We start from the raw sequence: 25,556 nt of genomic DNA, 5'->3' as shown, positions 1-25,556 counted from the left end.
AAAAAGAATTTTTTGTTTTGTTAAAATCTGAGGATTATGGAGCAGATGAAGTTGTGTCAAAAGCAGCAAATGCTCAGTTATGCAAAAAAGCAGCAGCCACAGAATAGCCTAATGCCAGTGGCCCTGGACATTTACAAGGGCCACTCTTCCTCTCCTGCGGGTCACCTGCCGCAGTTGTCTGCTTTAAAAAAAAAAAAAAAAACTTCACCTATCCTTTCACAGTGCAATAGAGTTTTACCCAACGGACCAAAACGCGTCGGGATTTTGTTTGTGTTGTGTGAGCACTAATTAAAAACTCCGAATATACTCGCAAGTGCATTCTCTTTCTTACTGCGTGTAACCTTGGAAAATGGGGCGAATAATAACGGCTTGGTCCTGCTGTTCGTAGGGCACTCCTGAAAGAGCTGCACGCCCCACCTGTGAATTAGATTTACATTGAATGCAGACTTAAAAGTAAAGGCTGCATTGCTGGAAGGAAGGCTGCAATCTTCCCTGACTTGTATCATTTTTTCTCTTTGCTTGTTTCTTTTTTAGTGTAAGCACCATTAAAGTGACGAAATATGTTCCCAGTTGTTGTATAATTAAATGAGAGAAAAACAATTTGGTAAATAAGCAAACTGACCTAATGCCACACCCAATCCAATTGCAAATGTATGCTCATTTTGGAAACCTGTCTCGAGGACATTATTGAGCAAATTACATTGTTTTGTCCCCAATGTTCTCAGACTTGGGACATCTGTTTGTGGCACGGCCCAAGTGTAGACAATATTATTATTTTTTAATTTTCATTAAATGAATTACGCAATCATTGCCTGAATTTTTTTTTTTAAATTGAAGAGGGAGACCATTTTCAATCACTGCTGTGTACTTTCTTCAGTGACTGAATGGCACTTGACAAAGACACATATGGGTAAATCCTTGAGTTCTTCACTTGTGATGTTTATGGTAGCTCGTTTTTCCTTCTCTGAAGGTGAGGATGTTTAAACACATGCAAACTACTTTCTTTGTTTTCCTAATTACATCTACTAGGCAGTACCTGATCCCTACATCTTATTTATTCAGCAGTGCACTCTATTTTCATTCTTTTAAGTAAGTGCTTTTGTACAAGTTTGTTTATATTTTCGTTGTGGCACAGGGTAATGGCTACCCCATTTTCATAACACAATTTTAGTGTCCTAGCTATGTGAAAAGGCGATTGTGAGCACTTTTTGGGTGGAGTAAATGCTATACAAATGTTACGGTACAACATGCTGCTTTCACAGGTATGTTATGTAGCCTCCTATAATACAGTAAAATTTAATGCTATCTCGAAAAGCTTCCTCCTGTTTGGAAACATTGAAATTCACCTCAAACTAGCAAGTGTTCTCTCCTTGCTTTCTATCGAATGTCCCTCTCCTGTCATCTATCCTAAGTATACTTACTCTATGTGTACCCTGCTCTAAGTAACATGTTGGTCTGCCTTTCCCTCTATTGTAGTTCTGCCATTTGCCTACTCCTCAAATCACAGACCTCTCCTTCTTTGAAATCAACCCGCTGCAGCCTAACAAGAACTACTCGACCTTTAGCCTCCTTATTCACCCCAACAGCCACCTTCATGAACTGGCCCTAATGATCACACTCCACTCCTATTAATAATAAACTGGTGTGAATGAATGGAACGGTTCCTTGAGAGCACCAGGCTAATCCCAGTAACCAATAACTAATATCAACCTCTGGTTCCGGAGTGCCTGTTGCCTGCCAAAAAGCGTTTTGGTGCCTCGCCAGCGGAAACAGGCGCTATGTAAATATAATGCAATAAAGTATCCTTTTTATTTTGTCCTATAGCAACCAATTCATTTGTTGTTTGTTTTTTGCTGCAATTATTTTTTTTCAACTATTTGTAATGAACAACACTACAATCAGAATGAAAAATACAGCAAGCGTCTCTACCATATCATCATGTACATCATAAGTCATGTCAATCAAGGAGACCGATTTACATACAAATTTCTCCCAGAAGGCATAGCAGAAATGCAATAAAGAATAGATCGAGATTGGCTCTCCATAAAAAGTATAAGCAGTCCCATATAGTCAAGCAATAATTATTCGTCCAAGGTGGTGCATTGAAGAGTCCCTCACAGTCAGGAGTGAATTGAACTTTAACGGGACGTTCTAATTAACCAATAATGCGTTAATGTGGCAGTCTGCTGAATTCTGAAGTGATAGATATTCCTGGAGGGGGCTCCAAATATCCATGGGCTTAGAAGTGGTGGGAAAAGAGGGTGCAAACTTCAGATATCTCATTAACGTAAATAAGGTCTGCGATAGTCCTTCACTGTGGTTGTTATACTCGTACATTATCTAAGTGCAACCCTTTGACTAATATTTTTGCTACTCTCATGTGAATCTTTCTGATGGATCATAGAAAGATTGCGTTCAGCACCAGAATCATCCAGTAGTGTGCAATCGATGTACAAAGTCAAGTCATATTTAGTTAGTTCCGCATTTTGTGTATGACATCTAAGGCCCTTTGGATCCACATCTAAGCTCATCACTCTTAGCCTTGCAGGCATGTAATGTAATCACGTGAGGGTCAGTGCATGAGCCAAAGCTGGCTACTAAAAGACTCCTCCTCTGTTTGAGGGCAGAAGTAATGTCATCCTTCATCTGAAAAGGGAGCTTCCTGACCACCACTCCTTCACTTGTCCCTGGCACAGGGAGCAGAGGTGGTCTGTTAATGATAAGTTAGGTCAAGTTTGTATTCGCTAGGGGATTGGGGGGGTGGGTTGTTTATGAAGGCAGGGCTCACCATCCGAGTGGCATAATGAAGTCTGAAATAAAGAAAAATATCCAAGGGTGGGGGACCTCCCCAATCTCTTTAAGTTCATCTAATATCATGATCTTAACATCTACATACAGGTCCCCCACAGTAGTAATGTTTAATCATTTGAAACTAGTATTGGGCTTTTGGTTCCAATGTGGCTTCAGGCCAAAGTGTTAGTAATGGGGTCTCTAATTGGCAGTGGTTTGAACCATGTCGAAGTAGGGACCCTCACTATAGTTAGGGTAGGGGAGCCACACAGCTTAGATGACCCCTGCTCACCCTATTGGTAGCTTGGCACGAGCAGTCAAGCTTATCTCAGAGGCAATGTGTAAAGTATTTGTACACACACACAGTAACACAGTGAAAATACTACAAAAGGACTCCACACCAGTTTAGAAAAATAGACAATATTTATGAGTAAGACAAGACTAAAACAAAAAGAAATCCAAAAGACACAAATCAGTATATCACTTTTAAAAGTTTAAGCAAGTCTTAATCCATAGGAATCAAACGATATATCTCTTTAGTACAAAGTACCAGGGATGCGTCAAAAACTGAGATGATGCGGTCCACAGGGGAGGTGAGGCACCAGAAAAGCAAAGTGAGGAGTTGGTTCCTTACTGTGCAGGGGAGGTGATTCATTAATTCTTTCTTTGCAGGACAGGCAATGTGTTGATTTCCAGACATGCAGCTCCTGTTCCTTACTGCAGTCGGGTTGATGAAAACTTGGCACCCAGGGATGATGCGTGGAAAATACAGATGCACTGTTTTGATGGGACTGCGGTGAAACAGGCGCTGTCTTGATTCTGCATCCGCGGGCAGGCACTGCATAGATTCTTCAAGTGCGTTGATGCGTGGATTTTCTCCTTCAGGTCACCACCTTGCACTTCCAAGGGCCGATGGGCTAGAGTTTGCACCACTTGGCAAGTCAGGACTCTTAGCAGAAGAGCCCAGGCACTGACAGATGAAATCTTTGATGTCCCTGAGACTTCTTAACAGGAGGCAAGCTCAGCCCAGAAGCCCTTGGAGAACCTTTGGAAGCAGGATGTAGAAAGCCAAGTCCAGTCCTTTCACTCCCAGGAAAGAAGCAGCAAGCAGTAGGCCAGAACAACAAAGCAACAGGGAGAGTGGCAGTACCTCCTACAGCATCCAGCTCTTCTTCCTGGCAGAATTTCCTCAGTCCAGTAGGATTCTAACTGTGGTGTCAGAGGTCCAGTACGTATACCCATTTCTGTCTTTGAAGTAGGAAGCTTGTAGCGCACAAGACCCTGCCTTTACCTGCCCTGCCTTTACCTGCCATGGCCCCAGACACACTCCAAGGGGTTGGAGTCTGCTTTGTGTGAGGTCAGGAACAACCCTAATCAGGTGCAGGTGTCAGCTCCTCACACTACTCTAGCTCAGGAAGACGCATCAGCCTGGTGATGGGCCATCAAGATATTCAGTGCCCACCTCAGCTCCCTTTGGGACCGTCTAGAGTGAACGCACAAAACTGCCATCCTGACCCAGATGTGTTTTCAGCAGACAGTTGGAGGCACAGACTGGTTCAGAAAGAAAATACCCACTTTCTGAAAGAGGCTTTTAGACCTGACAGCCTTAGGGTGGTCATCCCCCAACTTTTTGCCTGCCTGCCTCCCTCCACTTTTCTGACACTGTTTCTGCTGGTTTTAGGACTCTGCACACTTTACCACTGCTAACCAGTGCTAAAGTGCCTATTCCCTCTGCCTACAAGCATGGTAACGTTAATTCATACCCAATTGGCATATTTGATTTGTTTGTAAGTGCCTAGTAAAGTGCACTACATTTGCCCAGGGCCTCTAAATTAAATGCTACTAGTGGGCCTGCAGCACTGGTTGTGCCACCCAACTAAGTAACCCCTTAATCATGTCTCAGGCCTGCAATTGCAACGCCTGTGTGTGCAGTTTAATTGCCACTCCGAGTTGGCATTTAAAGGTTCTTGCCAAGCCTTAAGCTCCCCTTTTTCTACATATGTCACCCCCTAAGGTAGGCCCTAGGTAACCCATAGGGCCGGGTGTCATGTAGACAAAAGGCAGGACATGTACATGTGTGTTTTATATGTCCTAGTAGTGGAAAACTCCTAAATTCGTTTTCCACTACTGTGAGGCCTGCTCCTTTCATAGGATAGCATTAGGTCTAACCTCATATCCTATTTGAGTGGTAGATTCTGATCAGAAAGGGGTAACCAGGTCATATTTAGTATGCCCAGAATGGTAATAGAAAATTCTGCTTATTTTTGAGGTTGGAATTTAGATTACTATTTTAGAAATGACACTTTTAGAAAGTGAGTATTTCTCTGCACTTAAAAATCCATCTGTGCCTTACAGCCTGTCTCCAATCCACGTCTAGGCTGGGCTGGTTGACCACTTCCTTGTGCATTTCATCCACACAACCACAGGACACTCAGTCACGCCTGCCCCCACACAATGGACTGTCAAAGTTCTGAAAGGGGAGCTTGTGCACTTCAAAACCACTCTTTGAAGTCTCCCCTACTTCAAAGGCCTTTTTGGTTATATAAACTGGGTCTCTGACCCCACCAAATAAGACACTTCTGGACCTGAACCTTCACCCTGTCAAGAGGAACTGCCTGGCTGCCCAAAGGACTCATCTGGACTGCTTTGCTGTGAAGGACTGCTGCCCTGCTGTTATCCTGCTGCCCTCTGACTTTGCTGATAAGTGTTCTCTAAGGGCTTGGATTGAGCTTGCCTCCTGTTTTCTGAAGTCTTACGGCCAAAAAGACTTAATCTCTTCAAGGAACTCCTTGTGCACCGAAAATCGCTGCACAGCTTGCTGGAAACCATGCACAGCCTGCCCTGCGACAAGAAAATCGCCACAAAGCCAAACCGGAATGATGCAGCCTGACTTCCCTAGCGAAGATTGGCGCATCGCCAGCATTGCGACTGGAAATTAAATGCACAGCCGTACCGGATCGACGCAGCCTGACTTCCTGAGTGACGAATCGCCGCAGATCGGCATAAAATTTTACGCATCGCCTACCGGATCGACGCAGCACCTGTGAGTTCGTCCCGCACGCCCAGCATTTCCACACATCATCCCTGGGTGTCAGAGAAACCCGCATTGCGGTGAGGAACCAAGACTCCACACATGAAATCGACGCAAGGCCCCTTGCAGCGTGGAAAAAAAACGACACATCGTCTGAGTTGCGACGGAAATTGCCAAGCACACCCTATTTTTCCACGCATCTCCTTCTCTGCTGTCTCCATGCGTGCAATTTTTTATGCAAACCAGGTACTTTGTGATAACAAGAGACAACTGTTATTTTCTAAGATTTGAGACTTTTTAAACCTGCAAAAGCGATATCTCAACTTGTGCTTATTGAATCTTTATAGTTTTTACCTTAGCTTAACAAGTTAAATATCTTATATTTTTCTAAACCTGTGTGGTGACTTTTTGTGGTGTTTTCACTGTGTTACTGTATGAGTTATTGCACAAATGCTTTACACATTGCCTTCTAAGTTAAGCCTGACTGCTGATTGCCAAGCTACCATAGGGTGGACACAGGATAATTTTGATTGTGCGTGACTTACCCTGACTAGGATTGTGGTCCCTATTTGGACAAGGGTGTATACCTCTGCCAACTAGAGACCTCATTTCGAACAGTCGCATTTTTTGAAACTCGCAGTACAAAAACCAACTTCACCAAAAGGTGTATTTTTAAATTGTGAGTTCAGAGACCCCAAACTCCAAATCTCTATGCTCCCAATAGGAAATTACACTTAAAAGATATTTCAAGGCAATCCCATGTTAGCCTATGGGGGGGATTGGCCTTGCACTACTGAGCACCAAATCTAGCAGTATTTCTCTATCAAGGTATGTAAAACACACCAGTATATGTCCTGCCTTTTAAATACACTGCACCCTGTCCATTGGGCTACCTTGGGGCTACCTTGGGCCTACTTTAGGTGTGACTTACATGTAGTTAAAAGGAAGGTTTGGGCCTCGCAAGTGGGTGCACTTGCCAGGTCGAAATGGCAGTTTAAAACTGCACTCTTGGACACTGTAATGGCAGGCCTGAGGCATGTTTGCAAGGCTACTCATGTGGGTGGCACAATCTGTGCTGCAGGTCCACTAGTAGTATTTGATTTACAGGCCCTGGGCACAACTGGTGCACTATAATAGGGACTTACTAGCAAATCAGATATGCCAATCATGTATAAACCTATCACCAATCCAATTTATACTAGGAGCTTATGCACTTTAGCGCTGGTTAGCAGTGGTAAAGTGCCCAAAGTCCTAAAGCCAACAAAAATAGGCCAGAAATAGGGAGAAGAAGGCAAAATGTTTGGGGATAACCGTTCGTTCAAAAAGGACCAGGTCCGACACAGGAATTATTTAAAAGGGGGATCACTGGAGAATACAGTCTCTCCTGTTCTAGCACTCCAACAGGTCTGTGCCAGGCTTGAACTGTACAGCCCAATGATTTGAATTGTGCCTAGGGTTCAGTGCATAACTTGGGTAGGACAGTTGTCTAAGGCACATAGCCCGCCATATCCCTCTCTATACTGACATGAGGAACTTGGTGCTCCGAGAAATAGCAATGGAGGACATAGCAAGCTTGTGTGACCCATAAATAGTGTTCACGTTCTTGAATCGCTAGCCCACTCGATTGTATGGGAGAGCCAATACCTCCTAGCCCAGTCAAGGCAGTTTATTCACCTAAACAAAGCCTATCAGCAGTGACTGCAGTTGTGCAAAAAAGGATCTTAGATTATGGGAACATTAGTGAAAAGGTACAAGAGCTTTGGCAAGAAAATCATCTTGATTATTGCAATCTTGCTGGTCATGGAAAGTAGGAGAGAAAATCAACAAGCAATCTTCTCCTCAATATCGGCCACCACTGGACCATAGTTTTCTTGGGTTTCTCTGTCCAAGTCTCGAGGCATTTTAATACTTGGGTACTGCATGGCATCCCTTCACCCCTCTATGGAGTAATCAAGTTGAAGTTAAACTGTGTTGGGTGAGATGGGGGATACACTAAGGTTTGTTCCAATTCATATGAAGCCCTGAAAAATTTCTACATCGAAAAACCTCTCTCACGTGCGGGGGGGTGGGGTGGGCTATAATCTTGGATGTATTACTGGCATAAAGAAGTATATCATCTGCATACACTGAAATCAAATAACTTCTGCTTTTGATCCTGAGGCCCCACACAGCATGATACTGTTTGGATATAGACCATAGGTTGAAGCACTAGGTCAAAAAGAGGTGTGAATGAAGACGGCCCTACATCGTATGAATGTGAAAGAAGTGGATATTTGCAGATTTAGTCTAATGAATACCTTTGGTTCTTTGTATAAAAAGGTTATCCAGCCTAATATGCTAGCCTGTAAGCCAATCCTCATGAGGATGGGAAACACGTAGGACCATTTCAGAGAGTCAATAATCTAATAAAAGGGCTGCAGCTGATAGTGTAGGCTCGATTTTGCATGTGAGAAAAAAAAATGGTTTGCAAATTATTGGCGGAGGAGCACCCAGGTGCAAAACATGTTTGTTCGTGCAGCACTAGGTATCTCATCAAGGGCAGTATTTGATTGGCAATTTCTTTGACCAAAATGTTGGTGTTAATTAATTATTGAGATCGTAGAACCGAAATCCCAGGTTTTGTAAGGGAGGGTGGCAATATCCCACTGTCCCTACCTTCTTCGTAAATAGATAACAATTGTGGTGCTAGCAGGCTGCTTTATTCTTTTTGGGGCTCAGAAATGAGCCTGTCTTTACCAGGTGCTTTGCCACCTGATAGAGATTTTATGAGTGCCTTAATCTTCTCAACCATAATTGAACAATTCAAGGGTTCCCTCTCATGGAACTCCTCCCGGGCCAATGAGAGATACTCCTCTCTTTCCTCCATGTGACCGCAGACTGTGTTGTACAAAGAGTAGCATATTGGTCTCAAAGACCTCTAAAATGTCTAATAGGACCATGTAGCTAGAACCATTAGCTCCTTTAATTTCAAGACATTCTCGGGCTAGCCCACCCAGGCCAGAGTGCGGCTAGGCCTTTCGTGGTCAACATGCTGTCGTGCTCAAGCATATGTTCCTAGAAATTTTATTTCCTGCTGCAATTCCCCATGGAATTCAGACAATGCTTCTGTAAGCCTCCTCTCAACAACTGGGACTCCAGTCTCCAAATAACCCCTCAAGGGCATTACGAGTGCCTTCTAATCTATTTAAATGGGTTCAGATAGATTGAAGCCCTCTTTGTTTGGAAACAGTAAAACCTCTTGTATAGTCCTTGAAGGCCTCCCACAGGATGAACACCTTTGAAATAGAGCTGACGTTCAGTTTAAAGTAATCTTCTATGTACTTCTGTATATCTCATGAAAAAATGGGGTTCAGAAGAGCCCCAGAGCAAAAAATCCAGGGATTTGGGCCTTGTTAAATACTTCGAATTGACATCACAATTGATTTTGTTGTAGCCAAACGGGACATTGCAAATCAATAAAGGGATAAAAAGATAAAAATACATCAATAGTGATGGATTAATGATGAGGCATTTGTAGTTCTTTGATGATGAAAGAAACAATTTGTCAAATAGGCTGGGTCCACAAAATCACTTAAACTTTAATTGACATGTTGGGAATATTGTAATGTTTAGGAAGAGTTTGAGACTGGACAAGATTGAAAATTCTTTTGGATCATTTACTGCTTTCAGGGCAGGTCTCACATACTGCTCGACTGACCGACTTGGGGAAGGTGTCATAAAAGTGTTGAGGGAGGACAAGTCCTTCCCTGCAAGTTGCAACTTAACTGTTGCTAATGTGCTGTAACAGTATCAGGTAGCTGTTAATTTATCCATGCTTGAGTAAATTGCTAATTAACTTGTACATAGCTCTTGGAAGCTGCCGTTTAGTTAAAGTTTTGTGTGGTGCAAGGAGGCTGCTGAGCTGTATTGAATGTCCATGTGACTTTGAGTGCAAGAATCCCTGAGTGGAGTGTTTTCTGTTGACTGGTATTTGCCTTGAAATGGTCATGGCTACTAGAGACCTGTTCTGAGGAAGTGGAAAATATAGGCAAATGAGGAAAAACATATATTTTCTCTTTCAAATCCATAATCTAGATCTGGAGAACACGCAGAAATTCCAGTTTACAAACATGTTATGATTTGTTTTATGTTCATCAGAAACATCGATGTAAGGCTTACTAACATTTTTTGTGGTGATGTTTCTAGTAGTTTGGTCTTACAATCATTTTTAATTTGACGTCTTTTCAACATTGTCATTTGCCGTTATTGTTCTTTCACTTACAATATATTAGGCCCTTATCAATGTTGCTTATTATTTTTTAGCTTATTTATCTACTTTGTTTAGATAAACTTGTTTGGGACTTTAATTTTGTTTATTTGGTACTGATATGAATTGGTTAAGAGCAGCACATTCAGCTGGTTTCTCTGAGACATGCTTTGAAAGTAATAGCAAGCTACCAAAGGTGAGCGATGATTACCCTCTTTGAAACCTGCTTATGCCCATGGACTGCTCCTTGGATCATTGCCCATTAGGGCCACCTCTTTGAAATAAGTGGCATTCGCCACTTTAAAGCTGAATGTTAACAAAAGCAAGAAAAAGAAGAGAGCATTTGATTCAAATATGTTAACCGTTCAAGAATTAGCCCTCAAAGAACCTGTAGATGAAGATGGGTGCAGTAAAAGTTGACTGCTGCCTATTGCCTGGGCTTTTGGGGTTGTTGTACTTCCCAGTCTTTAAATACACCCCGAAGCTATTTGGTTTGAATGCTGTGATCACACCCTATTACAAATGTAGAGATTTGCCTCCTCTGACTTGCCAATAGAGCATCACAAGTTCTCGGAGAAATAGCTGTTGGGCGCTCGAATCTTTAAAGAGCAGCGTAAACGTATCCTTACACCTCCTAGACTGTGGATTTAGGGGAGATTGATTGAGAAACGGTGATCCAGAGTCAAACAGAGCAGCATGATCATTTTTACTGTTTCAGATATTTTCAAAGACTTGTCAGTTCATATACGTTAGGTTGAATTTCCTAACTCTAATGTACCATGAGGGATTGAATAATATTATAAAGCTTTGTTACTGAAAAATGACTAGACCCGGGTAACATCACTTAATTAAAACTACGGAGTTTACTGTAATAAAAGAAAAATCATGTTTTTTTATTATGAAGTCATTTTAAGAAGCGAGGATATCTAAATTGATTACTTGTTTTCCTCCCCAAGGCTGATAAAGAATTTGTGTGGTCTTTATGGAAACGTCTGCAAGTGGCAAACCCTGACCTGACACAAGCCATTAGTCTTGTAGTGGAAAGGTGAGTCCAACAGTTCTATATGATATAAATTGTTAATTCTGCCCGCTATAATTACTCTATTTTATTGTTTAAAATAGCAGAAAATGTAATTGGTTATAAGAAACTGATATGTTATTAAGAAAGGAAAACCAGTATTGATAAGAAACTTCAAATGTCCTCCTGACAAGTGCTCCAAGTTGCCACTGTTTGGAAGCCAAAGGTCCTAAAAATCTTGGCTCTTGATTTTGCTTATTCCGCAGATCAACAGCGAGTACACCCTCTGCTTGAGCTCTTCCTTTGTTTGACTCATAAGTGGAAAAAATATACTTATTCTACACCTATTTAATTAAATGGTATTGGATATTTATTGTGTTTTGTGTTTTACTTATTTACTGTTTTTGTGTTTTTTCAATGCTTTACACACTTGTCACCTAAGTTAAGCCTAAATGCTCGTTGCTAAGCTACCAAGGGATGAGCTGGGATTCGTTTATCGAGACCCTGATTGGACCTAGTGGGGGTTTGGGGCCTATTGCTAAGTGTAGGTACTTACCTGCCCTTACCAATAATCCACTTTCCAGCACAAGGCTTTAAGAGTCAATGCCTTTTAAAAGATGACTGGAAGGCCGTCCTCCCAGTACATTTGTATTCCACCGTCCAACTCAGTTCCAGCCTTATGTAAATTCCGGTACACCACTGCAAGATTACTTTAAAAAAAATGTTTTAATACATTGTTACATTTTAGGAGAAAAACATGAGCTGGCATTGCGTCCTATTGCTATTAATTCAGTTCCTGAGAGCACACTGTACACTGGTTCAAAATGCATTTGCTAGTTGCAGGCAATATGTTGCCAATTAAGACTTGTTACATGTTACTCAATAAAGAATGTAATTTAACTGTGTACTTAAGAGCTCACACTGTAGAGACTACTAGTAAGCAAAATATTTAAGTATGTATTGCACTGCTTTCTCTGGCAGTCAAAATGTGGTAGTTTAAAACAAATGCTCCTACATCAATAGGTGTATTTAATTAATGGTGCGATTGATGTATGTGAAACAGTTACCTTGCATGGGATACCTTTGATCATTGCTAGTATTGAGAGACATTACGAATATGAACCACAAGTGATCATGGAGGATAGGATATGCATATGGATCATGATCGAGGGAAAATGTAGTAGGATTAAATTAATGTATTACAAATAACTAAAAGCTTAAAGGAATTATAAATAACTTACATGCAGGGGAATGCTTGGTTATAATCCACATGGAATGATATAATGACATGACATACATAGGTGCTGTGTAAACCGGGAATAGATTGGAGGAAAAATGGATGCTGTAATGGCCCATATGTTACAAATGAGGTGGTAGCTCTAGTGCTCTTGGGCCATTGAAATGGAGGAAGGATACTTTGAAAAAATGATGTCTTACATGATTGAAGGTGAGGCCCAGTTGAAGGCATACAGCTGAAACGCTTAAGCAGTTTCATTTTTATTTGTCTGCACTGTTAAGAAACCTGCCACTTTATGAATAAATAATAATTCACCTAAAAAAATGGGGTATGGAGTCATCTGTGCTGTGCCACTTTGGTGCTGGTCCGGAGGGATGACCTTGCTTATGAAATAAATATAAATATATATATGTGTGTTTTTATATATTTAATATATATATATATATATGTATGTGTGTGTGTATATGTATATATATATATGTGTGTGTTTGCGTTCTAATGATCTGTGTGGAAAATAGAATAGCTTAGCCCAAAAATTACCAACTTAAAAAAATATTCTCTCTCTCTCTCTCTCTCTCTCTCTCTCTCTCTCTCTCTCTCTCTCTCTCTCTCTCTCTCTCTCTCTCTCTCTCTCTCTCTCTCTCTCTCTCTCTCTCTCTCTCTCTCTCTCTCTCTCTCTCTCTCTCTCTCGTTATAGTTAAGACCTAATTTCCACAGGAAAATATGTTTTTTTGTTTTGCCAATAACTTTGGAGCCGTTTGGCAAATCTTCACAATTGTAAAATTAGTACGACAGTCAGTTTAGCTGCTGTGTTGAACATTTCAGGGTGATTCGTAAAGTTGGGGCTGAAAAAAAAAAAAAAAAAGGGGGGGGGCGGGTCCCCAATGCAATTTCCATAATGATTTTTAGGGGCAACTACAGCCTGAACGGCTGCAAGGAATAATACCAAATTTGGCAGAAAGGTCGCTTTTGTTCCAGAAAATGCCTTTTTTGTGATTTGGTGTAAAAAAAAAAAAAATATATATATATATGTGTGTGTGTGTGTGTGTGTGTGTGTATATGTATATGTGTATATATATATATATATATATACACACCCCCCCCCCGCAAAAATCTTTAAACATAGGATTGACACAGTGTCATCCTCGCCAAGTTGTAATATATATCTTCCTCCCCCCCCCCCACCGTTGGAGAAAAGCAATGCATGCATGCTTCCCATCAAAAAAAGCAAAAACTAGGGTTTCCATACATAGAAACTTAAATGTCCTATATACAGCTAGGATGGGGTGTGAGATGACCTCCACATGTACTAAAGTTTGGTTTTGAGGGTCATTAGGTCTTGCCTGCAAACAGCTTTTATCTGTTTTGTAGGAAAGTACTCTTTCTAGCTTGGTTACCCCCACTTTTGGCCTGTTTGTCAGTGTGTTTGACTGTGTTTGCCGGGATCTTGCTGACCAGGACCCCAGTGACTGTGCTCTCTCCTCTCAGTTTGGTTGCTGGTAACTCTTTATCCCCACAATTGGCATACTGGTGCCCCCATGTAGGTCCCTAATATATGGTACCTAGGTATCCAGGGCATTGGGGTTCCAAGTGATCCCTATGCGCTGCAGCAATTATTCTGCCACCCATAGGGAGCCCATGCAAAGGGTTCCGCCAGCCCGCCATTGCAGTCTGCGTGAACCGGGTGCATGCACCCGGTTTCACTACAGGTCACTGCACCAGGTCACTGTAAGTCACCCCTATGGTAGGCCCTGTCAGCCCAGAGGGCAGGGTGCAGGTACCTATGTGTGAGGGCACCCTTGCACTAGCAGAGGAGCCCCCACGAACTCCAGCCCCATTTTATTGGACTTCGTGAGTGCGGGGATGCCATTTTATATGTGTACTGGACATAGGTCACTACCTATGTCCAGCTACATTATGGTAACTGCGAACCTGGGCCTGTTTGATGTCAAACATGTCAAAATCATACCACAATAATATTGCAAGTTTTGGAATTATGATTCCATGCACTCTGGGGCCTCCGTAGAGGACCTCCAGCATTGATACCACCAGACTTACAGGGTTTGCCGGGCAGCCCACCTGCTGCCACCCCTCAGACTAGTTTCTGCCCTCCTGCTGCTTGATCTGATCAAGCCCAGGAGGGCAGAACAAAATATTTCCTTTGGGAGAGGGAGGTAACACCCTCTCCCTTTGGAAATAGGTGTGACTGGCTTGGGAGGGGTAGCCTTCCCAAGCCACTGGTTTGCTATGAAGGGCACATTTGGTGCCGCCCATGCATAAAACAATCCACACCGGTTCAAGGACCCCCATTCCATGCTTTGGCATGAAACTGGACAATGGAAAGGAGAGTGCCCACTCCCCTGTCCACCACCACTCCAGGGGTGGTGCCCAGAGCTCCTCCACAGGGTCCCTAGTTTCTACCAACTTGATTCCAAGATTGGCAGGGAACTCTGGGAGCATCTGAGTGGCCAGGCAGGTGGCATCAGAGGCACCCTCTGATAGGTAGTTACCTGGTTAAGTGACCAAGCCCCCTTTTTGGGCTATATAGGGTCTTCCTCTGGGGGTGGGTCCTCAGATTCGGCTTGCAAGATTTCAGGAGGACTCCTCTGCAACCTCCACTTCGACTTCTGGCCACCGGAACTGCGACTAGACCCTCGGGAACCGACAAGCTGCAGATCCACGAGCAAGACTCTTCTGCAGCATTGTATCCAGCGTTCCTGCCAGCTTTGCAACAGTTCCCTTGCCGTGCATCCTCTGAAGACTGCAACTCTTCAGCCTCCACAAGAAGATGAAGAAGGAATCTCCCTTGGAGTGAAGGAGTCACTCCCCTACAACTGCAGACACCTGCAACAAGCTACGACCGGCTGCGTTGATACCCTCTCCTGCTGAGCTTGCGTGGATCCTGCATCACGGGTGGTGGTCCGGAGTAGTCCTTCTGGTCCTCTCTACCAGCTGTCCAACTTTGGTCAGCTACCTTTGCCTTCCCACGCAGGACAGTACCCCCATCCGCCGCGTCTCTTGCAGCTGCCAAGGCTTGTTTCTGTCTCCTCCAAGGGATCTTCACGCGACGTGCATCTCCAGTCCCCAGCACTCCTTCACGCAAATCCCAGCCTCCTGCGTGGTTCACCTGTGGAGTGGGATCCTCTTTTGTAGTGCTGCGTGGGCTCCTCCTTGCACCTTCTGTGTCCTCGTCCTGCGGGTCTCCTGTGCTGCCTCTGCTCCTGTGGGCTCCCTGCGACGCTGAGGGTCCCCTGTGACTCCCCCTTCTGGGTTGAGTCCTCCTGGGCCTTTCTGGTCCCTGGCAGTACCTCTTTTCCTCCAACTGCGAATTTGTCTTTGCCAAGGCTTGGTGGTGGAATTCCTGCACAGACACCCATCTGCAATCTTCATTCCACCGTGGGACACCGTCTGCATCCATCAGGAACTCTTCTCTGGCTTCTGGGCTGCAGTGCTTACCTGTTCTTCTTTACCGCCGACCAACTCCTGCATCTTCAGTGTGGTGGGTGTTGGCTCCTGCACCTACTGGACTCTGTTTTGCCTTGTGGACTTGGTCCTCTCTCTCCGCAGGTCTTCTTTCTTCAGGAATCCACTGCTGGTTTTCTTGCAGTCTTCTCTGGGTGTCTTTTTCTTCTTTTACTCCTTTTGGGTGGTTTGAGGAAAATCCAGTGTTTTACTCCTGCATTCCTGATCGCTGGGGCGTTCTGTGTTACTTACCTTTGTGGTTTTCTAATACCCTTAGCTCCCCTCTACACATTTTACTTACCAAGGCGGGGTTACCTTGTTCGCATTCCATTTTTTTAGTGTATGGTTTGTGCTCCTCCTAGGGTCACTATTGCTTATTACTATTTGCACTGTTTTCTAACCTTTTCTATGCCTATTTCTGGTTGCTAGTGTGTATATTTATTACCTGTTAAGGATGGGTCACCTGTCTAGTATTTTTTGCTGATTTGCTCCAATAATAAAGTACCTTTATTTTTGTACAACAGAGTGTTTTCTTTCATGTGTGTAAGTGCTGTGTGACTACAGTGCTATTGCATGAGCTTTGCATGTCTCCTAGATAAGCCTTGGCTGCTCATCCACAGCTACCTCTAGAGAGCCTGGCTTCTAGACACTGCCAACACTACACTAATAGGGGATTCCCTGGACCTGGTATAAGGTGTAAGTACCTCAGGTAACCACCACACACCAGGCCAGCTTCCTACATGTTTGTTTTTGAAGACCTGTTGTGGGTAATATCAATATTTACAGGGAGTTTACTCCTATGTGATTGCTCACCATTGTTTGACTTTCTTGTCACTCATTTGCTTGCTTCTTGTTTGATGGCTTTCCTTCTTCTTGTCTTTGACCCGCCCCTGAGGCACAGCTTCTTTAACATCTTTTTTCTTTGATAGGATGACTTCAGTCATTCCACTATTTGGATTCAGGGGGCTAACTTTTTTTTTTTTCTTTTTTAGTGCTGCAACCCCTCTCAAATTCATTCTGCCCTGCAAACTCCATGTTGGTCCCTCCTCTAGAACTATACAACACCTCATCACATCTCATTTTTTTTTTTTTTTATTTCCTTCTTGTCCCAACCCCCCCTGTTCCTCCTACCTGCGATTGACTTCTTGATTGGCTCCTCCGTTGCTGCACGCCCTCTCATTGCAGTCTCTTTTTTAAAAATACATTTTTGTCATTGTGTTGGGGCCCAGCAGCTGCAATTTTTTTCTTTTCAAATATAATGCTTCAAGATTGTCATCCTCCGTTTTGAGACGATAAACATAAAATGGGAGCCGCGTTATGCCATATTAGCGCTGTGATAGTTGAACGGCCATGCGCCATCACGCTAGGCTCCCTTAACATCATGACAAGCATGATAACGTGTGCACATATAAATACACACAACCCCGCCCCCCCCCCCCCATGCTTCACAGAATCGGCAGAGTGTTCGTTTTTGCCTTTGCTAACAACATTGGCAAATGCAGTTGGTCTGCAGTCAGAAGCAATATCTATTGGATTTCCCAACGCTTGTGTTTTAATAAAAATATATATAGTTCTGCCCATAGATTGTGTAATGTTTTAAAAAACAGTATATATCTCGCTGTATTTTGCTGACATGAGTCTACGTTCAAATTATGTGCTTCAAGTGTTTATTTTCCTGTGACATTTCATGTGCGTTCTGTCTGCGACGTTCATTCAACAGAGCAGTAAACGCAATTCCGAATGACGCTTTCTTATTAAAAGGTAAACCAAATTGGTAAGAGATGGACGAATCCCATGTCACTGTCTTAGTCGTTAATGCTGCCTCTGGTGTTTTTGCTGTGGTAGCTAATTAGCCACAAGCCACCCTGCTTTACATTTTGGCTGCATGACTAATGACTTAAGGGAGCGTCGTGGCCAGTATCCTCTCCAGGTCTTCTTATGATGGATTATGAAGTAATACTGAAATAAATGATTCTCGGAATAGAAGCCCATTTAAAGGGGAAACTTCATTTCAGTTGCTTCATAAAGTGAACATTTATCAAAGATTTTTCTCATAGTAGTACAGAGCCTGTTTACCCTGTTGGTGATACTGTCTTATTGATAATGAAATGGAATGTACCCTCCTACCTGTACTTTTTTGTTAATAGTGGCAGAGGTTTTTTTTTTTTTTTTTTTTTTTTTTAACACCACAATAGGATGACATTTCTTTAAAGTACACTGAAGCCGAGATGATGGTGAAAGATTCCTAAACCTCTCCTCTGAAATGCTGTTCTCACAGTGCTTGGGCAAAGGCCGCCAGAGAATCCTACAGAAGAATATGATGATGAGCGTCTAAGGTTCATTATTTTCGAGTGTAGCAGCAGAGCTGCCTGCATGTATGTCGATCTCTTTCTTATTTTTTCTCTTCTCCTTCCACACACCCCAACTCCTAAAATTGCCAACATTACAGTGCCTACTGAAACTGCTGTTGGGTCAGTTGCTCTCTGACATTCTCCCGAAAGTCTTATCAAAAATTTAATACAGCACAGCAAAATACCGAATGACATTTCAAACTCTCTTAAGTAAATTAAAAATAAAAACTCGGGATTAAAATAAATTCATAGTCATTACATTCATTGTTATATTGCATTTTTCGTAAATCCGTTTTATCTATACATTTTTTAGCTTATATAATGTCTAGGTGAAGTTTGACATACTCTGCTGTACAAGCAAAACGGTAATAAATACTTGGAAAATAACTACATTATTCAAGCTTTTAACTTTGAATTTTTGGATGATAAGATACAGCCATTTTTCTAAGATGGTAGCTCAGTGGACAGAACAGAAATATATATCATAACATTTTCATCACAAAACATTAGCAATATAATAACTATTGCCTGAATATTTTTGTTTTCAGTTTCTGACCAAACAAGTCGATGGAAATTTTAATTGTAACCGCCTTTACATATAAGTCACAGAGGCTCTTTGGGCTATCCTCTTCATTACAGAACTTCCTACTCCGGCTGAATTTAAAGAAAATATGTGTACTAACTGTTTTTTTTTTTTATTAAGCCCTTTATTAATAGACCTCTCTATCAATACATGAATGTCCCTGGCCCTGTATTTTCACGGTCACTAAAGGTAGATTCAGAGATAGTATTAACATCATTACATATTTCCGATTTCTCTTGTTGGTACAGAATACTTCTAACGGTAGTTATCATTGAAACTTACCAAGCACCATTCTTTTTTTAATATCCAGAATACCTTTTCTGAACTCTAATCCATCAGTTGCTCAGTCAGTTCACTTTGCAAAGTTGATGGAACGATGGGCTGGAAGGTTTCTTGGAATGAGATTAATGCCAGCTTGGATTTTCCTCAACTAGCTTTGTGGGGGTGAAAACTGCGTACTGTTATCTAGGCTTGTGCATAAGTTGATTTTGCTAAGGGACATGCTTTCCTTATGTTAACTTTAGTGCCAACAGTATTATGCAAACCTATTCAGCACCAGAACCTTCATCATTCCCTAGAAGGTACATAACCTTCACATCATTCTCTCAGAGCAGTTCATCAGATCTAGTTCTGTAGGTACTTCCTGTAAGGGTTCACTGCAAGCATTTCTTACATGAGCAACAGTAGTTCTCTACCTAGACCTTGAACTAGGCATTAACCCTGGACTCCACTTTATTGTGACCATGTTGTTGTTGTGAACATGGTTTGAAGACCCTTTTTGTCTCTCTGACTGTGTTGCAACAGGTTAACATCTTGGCCCTCTTGGCACTTCTGGCAATTATTAACGGATTGTCAGAAGCCATAGGGGGAAGGCGACATGATTTATTACCAACCACGTGGTTCTGAGAAACTCATCCCCCGCCAGTCTTGGTTATCCTGTAATGTTTTGAGCATTTTGTTCTGGTCCATTTCTATGGCAGATGGTACTGTTTGGTTAAAGAGTTGTGAGCTTCACCGTTTGCTTGTGTATTTCCTTGAATAGTAATTGCCTGTCATCTGGTGCTTTTCTGCGACTTACCTTGATGGTAAATGCTAATGGAGATACCTTGATAAACATTTGCAAGGTATATCTGCTCCTCGTAAAATGCATTTGTTTGTGAAAGCTATCCCTAGCCTTCCCTGCTAACCGTCAAATATCAAGAGTGCAACTTCAGAAAATAACCGTGCGAACGCTGAAGTAGACAGCCAGCATTAAGCAACCAATTTGAGATCCAGGAGGAGCAATTGACTTCATTTGATATTACAGTATTACAGATTCCACCATATGTTCATAACGCACAACCCCTTGGTCAGTTCTAAGTTGCCCAAGGAAACAGCGTATGGTAATTTTCACAAAGTAATTTTGCACGTCATATACATTCCTCGAAGGAGAAACGTCCAGAAAACTGAGGCAAACAACATATACTTGCATTATAAAAATATAACCTTTTTGTAATTGTATTTCCCTTGTTATATTGATTACAGCAGGAAATAATAGGAGAAGTTAAACACAGGCCAAAAATAGAGGATTTCCCCGTGACACGCTTTTGGTGCTGCTGGTAGTCTCCCTTTTGAAATAATCTACAAGATATTTGGTGCTACTGCGAGGGCTTGATTTAGCAGTCCTCTAAATTACATCTACAGATTACAGTCCTGCAAGAGATAGCCACCCATATTCCGAGCCAGAAAGATGCAGGAAATGGATTAGGTAGAAGTTACGTTATGTGTGTATGTAAAGGGCACTATCACCTGCGAGGGTATCCTCGTGGTTGAGTCCTCACAAAAAAAGTACAACAAACGAGATGAGTGTAATTGTTCTGTTATCTCAAAAATACTAAGTGACGTATTGGATGTTCTCCACTCAGTTATAAGGGACATTAAGGTAAACATTTTGACCTGCAACCCAGTTGGTCAACCAGCCAAAAACCCTGTTGACGGAGTAACTAAACTGCTGCATGAAGGGCCCTTCCAAGTTAAAAATAGTTCTATCAGAGACTGTTCTTAACCAGCAAGATTGCAACACTCTCATCTAAACCACAAATAACCTAGTCGTATGTATAAAAATAAAAAAACTATCAGAAAGAAATTGCTAGGCCTTGAAAAGCTAAGGCAATAATGATCCACATGTTGCCAAATGCATTATCTATATAACTGTACAGTGGAGGGCCAGGTGTTTTTCCATTGGCTAGAAATGAAATCATTAGCCCATAGAGAAGCCCTTTTTAAGAGGCTACTTATAAACTGCATACTCGCAAACTCCAGAGTGCCAATTGAAAATAGGAAGCAAACCGTGGCCAATCTTCTCCTGTACATTGGATGCTATACTGGCAAATGCATTGCATACCGAGGGAGCTGGTTGCCAGTTTCCATCATTGGTTGCACAAATCCTATTGCTATTTTAAGCTCGATGCTGTAGCATTTTTACTGCACCCGTGACTGAAGCATGGGCACGCTAACAGTCTCCCAGTGACAGCAGATGCGTATATGATTGTTTTAAAAGTGTCTGCCAAAGTAGGAACATTAAAGACTGTCCTACATCAGTGGGCCTGTAGGTACTTTATCAACCATCTGCACACAAGAGATTGGGTGCTTTGGTTTGAAGCATGGAGAAGTTGTCTAATTTAAATGGAGAGGAATGGGCTAGAATATAATGGTGCTGTGGTCTTTAAAACCTTTAAACCCTTAAAACAGCTCACTAGAATCCCATGAGATCCCAAACTGAAGGGATATGTTTGGGCTGCTGAAGGTTATTCTGCCACTCCCACATCTAACATCTGATTATATTCTAGCAGTGCAATTTTTGGCCAGAGGTGAGAATGACATGGGTGAGCCATTGCAGATAACATGTACAGTTCCTTCCTTAGAAAATATGATTTTGAGACGTTGAGATATTATCCATAGTGTGGAATGGAAGTTCAGTTATCTTGGTAGGCCCCAATCCCAGCCCAGGAAGATAAGAATTTTGTCACAAAGATTTGGCAAGTTGGCTATAAGGAATGGACAAGGGACCAACGTATTTGTCGGGGTCCACTCTGTTAACTTTGCCAACCTGTTAGTAGGAGTAGACTCTACAATTGACAGCAAGAAGATCCTTTCCTATGACAATAACATCAACAGGGATTTGTTTGACAACAAAGATTGAGGTTGGTTTGCAGCAACCCTGCAGGACCTAGCAGAACACATCCATCTTGCCGGGGCAGGAAGGAAGAGGGTTTATCCTATGAAGAGGAGCTTAATAATAGTCAAACTTTTGAGAAGGAACATAGCCGTCTAGGTCAAAAGAGGAAGATGATGATAGGTTATGCTTGTTACACTTTGTTAGGCAACAGGATGTTTGTGGCTTCGTGAGGTTTGGTCCCTAAACGAGATCCCTCCAAATGATAAGATATGCTTATATGAGCCAGCAATGTATGGCAGATTTGGTCGGCTAGTGAGGGTCCTTGTGATCTGAATCTCAATTGCCCCCTGTGCTGACATAAAACCCTTTGCGACGACTACCAGAAACCTTCAGCATATTTGATTGATGCGAGTAGAGCAAGGATTAATGTCCAGGTGATGGATAGCAAACTTGTAGGGGGGGGGGAAGAGTATCCGAAATGGGATCAGTTGCTATTTGTGGTGGTTGCCGGAGATCTTGGTTTTCTCAGGCCGGCTTGTAAAACCTTTGGAGGAGGAATTCGAAGCAGTCTTATAGATTGCATCTCTTCCTTAACACGAAAGTTTGGCCCCTGTGTTAGACTTGGAGGTAGAGTGCAGGGCAGAGAGCATTAATGAGCTCCTTTTAATGCATCTTGCATCGCAAAGACTTGGTGTCCGTTTTATAATTTGGCGGAAAGGGTACTCTGTTGCATCAGCCACAGAGTTCCCTTTCCACCAACATAATGGTCTGCCCGATACATTATAAAGTGGGCAGATCATAGTTTGGCTACAATGGAGACTACTCTGTTTATGCAGAGGCCAAACTTCTCCAATGGCCTGACGGAGTACGGGGCGTCGAAGAGTTAGCTATATGTCCACTAGCCCAACTTAGATAGATAGGTGGATATATAGCAGTTTTTTACTGGCAGTCACCACTGCGAAAACCCTAGTGCGGTAATCATCAGTAAAAAACATAAAAGTGCCCCAAAGGCCATGGTAGACAGCATCCATGGTGAGAGGGCATTGTATTTGTTATTGCCAAAAAGAAAATCAAACGTTGGGGTTTCATTTTTGAAAATTAAGAAAAAAATAAAATAAAAATAATTTTAACTTTGCTGTATGGCTCCGTCATGTTTGACTAAAAAAAAAATACCATTCTTCTCTTGAACTTTTTTAACAACCAAAATCTGTACCCTCTTGATACTGGGCATTCAACCACCCAACTCCCATTTAATGAACTCCCATTTTCTTAGTAAAGTACTCTGCCGAGATGGCTGGGAAATCTCAGACTGGCACCCCCCGAGTTTGTGACTAGCCGGCCTGTGTTTGTAGCTCATGTACATCTCTTGTGGTGGGGGACAGTGTGCACATTTGTCGGAATGTTGGACTCTGCATGTGGTCTGTGGCAGTAGTTCCGAGAGCCAAACACTACCATTCTCTCATCTAGGATGCTCTCAAAGTATCTCCGCTGCATTGTTACCGAACGAAGTTTGGTGTTTTAGCATCAGCAGGGTTTGATGAAATGGCTAGCAAGCGTCCCAGCTGCACCATTTGAAAATTATGTGTGCGCTGGTGTCTTCACACACTGTGCTGGCACGTATTGCTTTTGTGGTTTCATCTGCACTTTATTACTGTGTAAACTGCTCTGCATAATTTGAGGTTGCTGCTCTTCCTCTGCTGGTCCAAATTGCATTTTTCTTCCAAATCTATTATCTGGTTGTGATATTACATTTTACTCAGAAGTAATTTTCCTTGACTAAATGTACTTTTGATTATTCAGTCACGGAAACCTGCGTTTACTGCCGGAATCTTAAAAAGACAGTTTTTAAAGGTCTGATTTGTTTTATAGTAAGCAGAGAGAAGTGGCCTTCTTTCTGCCTTATCTTACGTTAAGCATATATGTATGAGAGGGAAGAAAACCCCATCTCATTCATTAGATCGTTCCCTACTCTACTGTATTGCGTGCTTCTTTTGGCATCCCCGTTAGACCGGTCTTTCTTTTTTTTTTTTTTTTTTTTTTTTTTAGGAGGTCCATGGGGTGGGGGAGTGTTTGGATTGGATAGGAGTTCTGTCTGAAAGAATAAACCAATTAAACTTTTCCTCATGGCATGTCCTTAATCCTCCACTGAAGTTGTATTCTGTGCTCGTGCTTGCTTTATTTGCAATGTGATTGTGCAAAGCAAATACATAAATCAATGTAGGTAACCTCGAAGGAAATTCTTCATCATTCCTCACTAACAAAATCCATCTAGTGCAATAGCATAGAATTGCCTACTTTTAGGAGTATATTGGGCAAATAATTTTACCTGAACACTTTAAGAAAGTGTAAATCTTTAAAAGAAGATTAAAATCCTGCAGTTGTGCCTTGTTTTTAGAAATAATAGTTAAGATGCAGGGTGTTGACCACAACCATGTGAAACACAGCATTCTACTTCAGGCACATCTGAGGTATGTTTCCCTGCGTTTTACATGGCTTTTTCGTGCGATTCTTCATAATCATCAAGGTTAATTGGGTGTTCGCCAGTTCTTTGACTTATTAGCGCCAAGAAACCTTTAAGTGTGAAAGAATACTGTTTGAAAAACATAATTAAATAATTATCGTTTTGTTGTCTGGAAGGTTTGGAAGTGCAGTTGTGGAAGTTGACTGATTTTATAGGTATTCATTTTACCAATCTGTCACAGACCTAACAACACCAGACTCTTATAAATGTGTCCCTTAATATAAAAAAGCCCAAAAACATCAAATGGCGGCTGGTGCTTTTGCACATGCAGTTCTGATTTCTGATGTGGATGTCGTGAACATTTGAATTAAAAGAATCAATTTACAGTCACTCCTTTAATTTCCCATGTTCACTGTGTCTGTCTATACCTACTTGATTATTCAGATCTAAACAAAGAAATATCTTTACTGTGCAAATGAGGAATACTTTAGGGATATGTACAATTCTCAAGATACCTCCAAACAAGCCATTGTGAAAATATATCTCCTGTTCGCCCCATCTACTTTAAATACTATTGATCTTGATACTATCAAAGAGTACATTGTTTGTAGTTTACCGTGCCGTATAGTGCTTACTTTTGATGATGATTAACGAACAGGAAAAAAAATACAAAAAGAGTTAACGGGAGAAATCCATGAAGGCCCATACCACGCGTGCCAGTGAAGGTAGATACTAGACCATCTGTATACTATTTTTATGTCCCCCTAAAAGGTTATAAAGACCCCTTTTTATTGTTTATCAAAATAGAACAGCGTATCCCATTACGAAACCATGAATCGGAAGTTTCCAACTGTGTGGAGGGCAATAGACTGGTATTTGTGACTGATGTGTAGACCATTAAACGCTTTCGGTGATTATCTCTCTCCCCTGGAGACTGCCAAGTGTATATCATTTGGAATGCCATGCAGAACAATGCATCCATGCTTTCCATCAGCACAAATATGTGGGCTAGCAGTTTAGGTGTGTTTTACTGCACACTAAAACAGAAACTTGTCCACCTCACTGGGCTAAAACAAAGCAATTCTAATGCACATGCGTTTCAGTATGCAGTTATCTATATCTAATTGTACACTTAGGAATAGTTTGAGACAAAGAACGAAACATTTTAAAGAGAAACATTATGTAGAAAGTAACTTTTTTTTTATCATAGGTGTATCGTA

The 25,556-nt window shown here is 41.9% G+C and overlaps 1 protein-coding gene across 1 annotated transcript in view; it reads left to right on the top strand.

Annotated features, from left to right (window-relative positions):
* The window catches only part of CNTLN (centlein), a 1,263,565-nt gene that overhangs the window by 69,192 nt on the left and 1,168,817 nt on the right, over positions 1-25,556 (top strand). The window contains exon 3 of the mRNA XM_069239496.1: positions 11,024-11,112. Coding sequence (XP_069095597.1) covers positions 11,024-11,112 — 89 coding nt within the window. The remainder of the gene's footprint in view (positions 1-11,023; positions 11,113-25,556) is intronic.

This window comes from Pleurodeles waltl, chromosome 1_2, assembly GCF_031143425.1.
Source record: "Pleurodeles waltl isolate 20211129_DDA chromosome 1_2, aPleWal1.hap1.20221129, whole genome shotgun sequence".
Taxonomy (NCBI): domain Eukaryota; kingdom Metazoa; phylum Chordata; class Amphibia; order Caudata; family Salamandridae; genus Pleurodeles; species Pleurodeles waltl.
The sequence above is the reverse complement of the archived record's forward strand: the minus strand, read 5'-3'. Positions and strand labels throughout refer to the sequence as shown.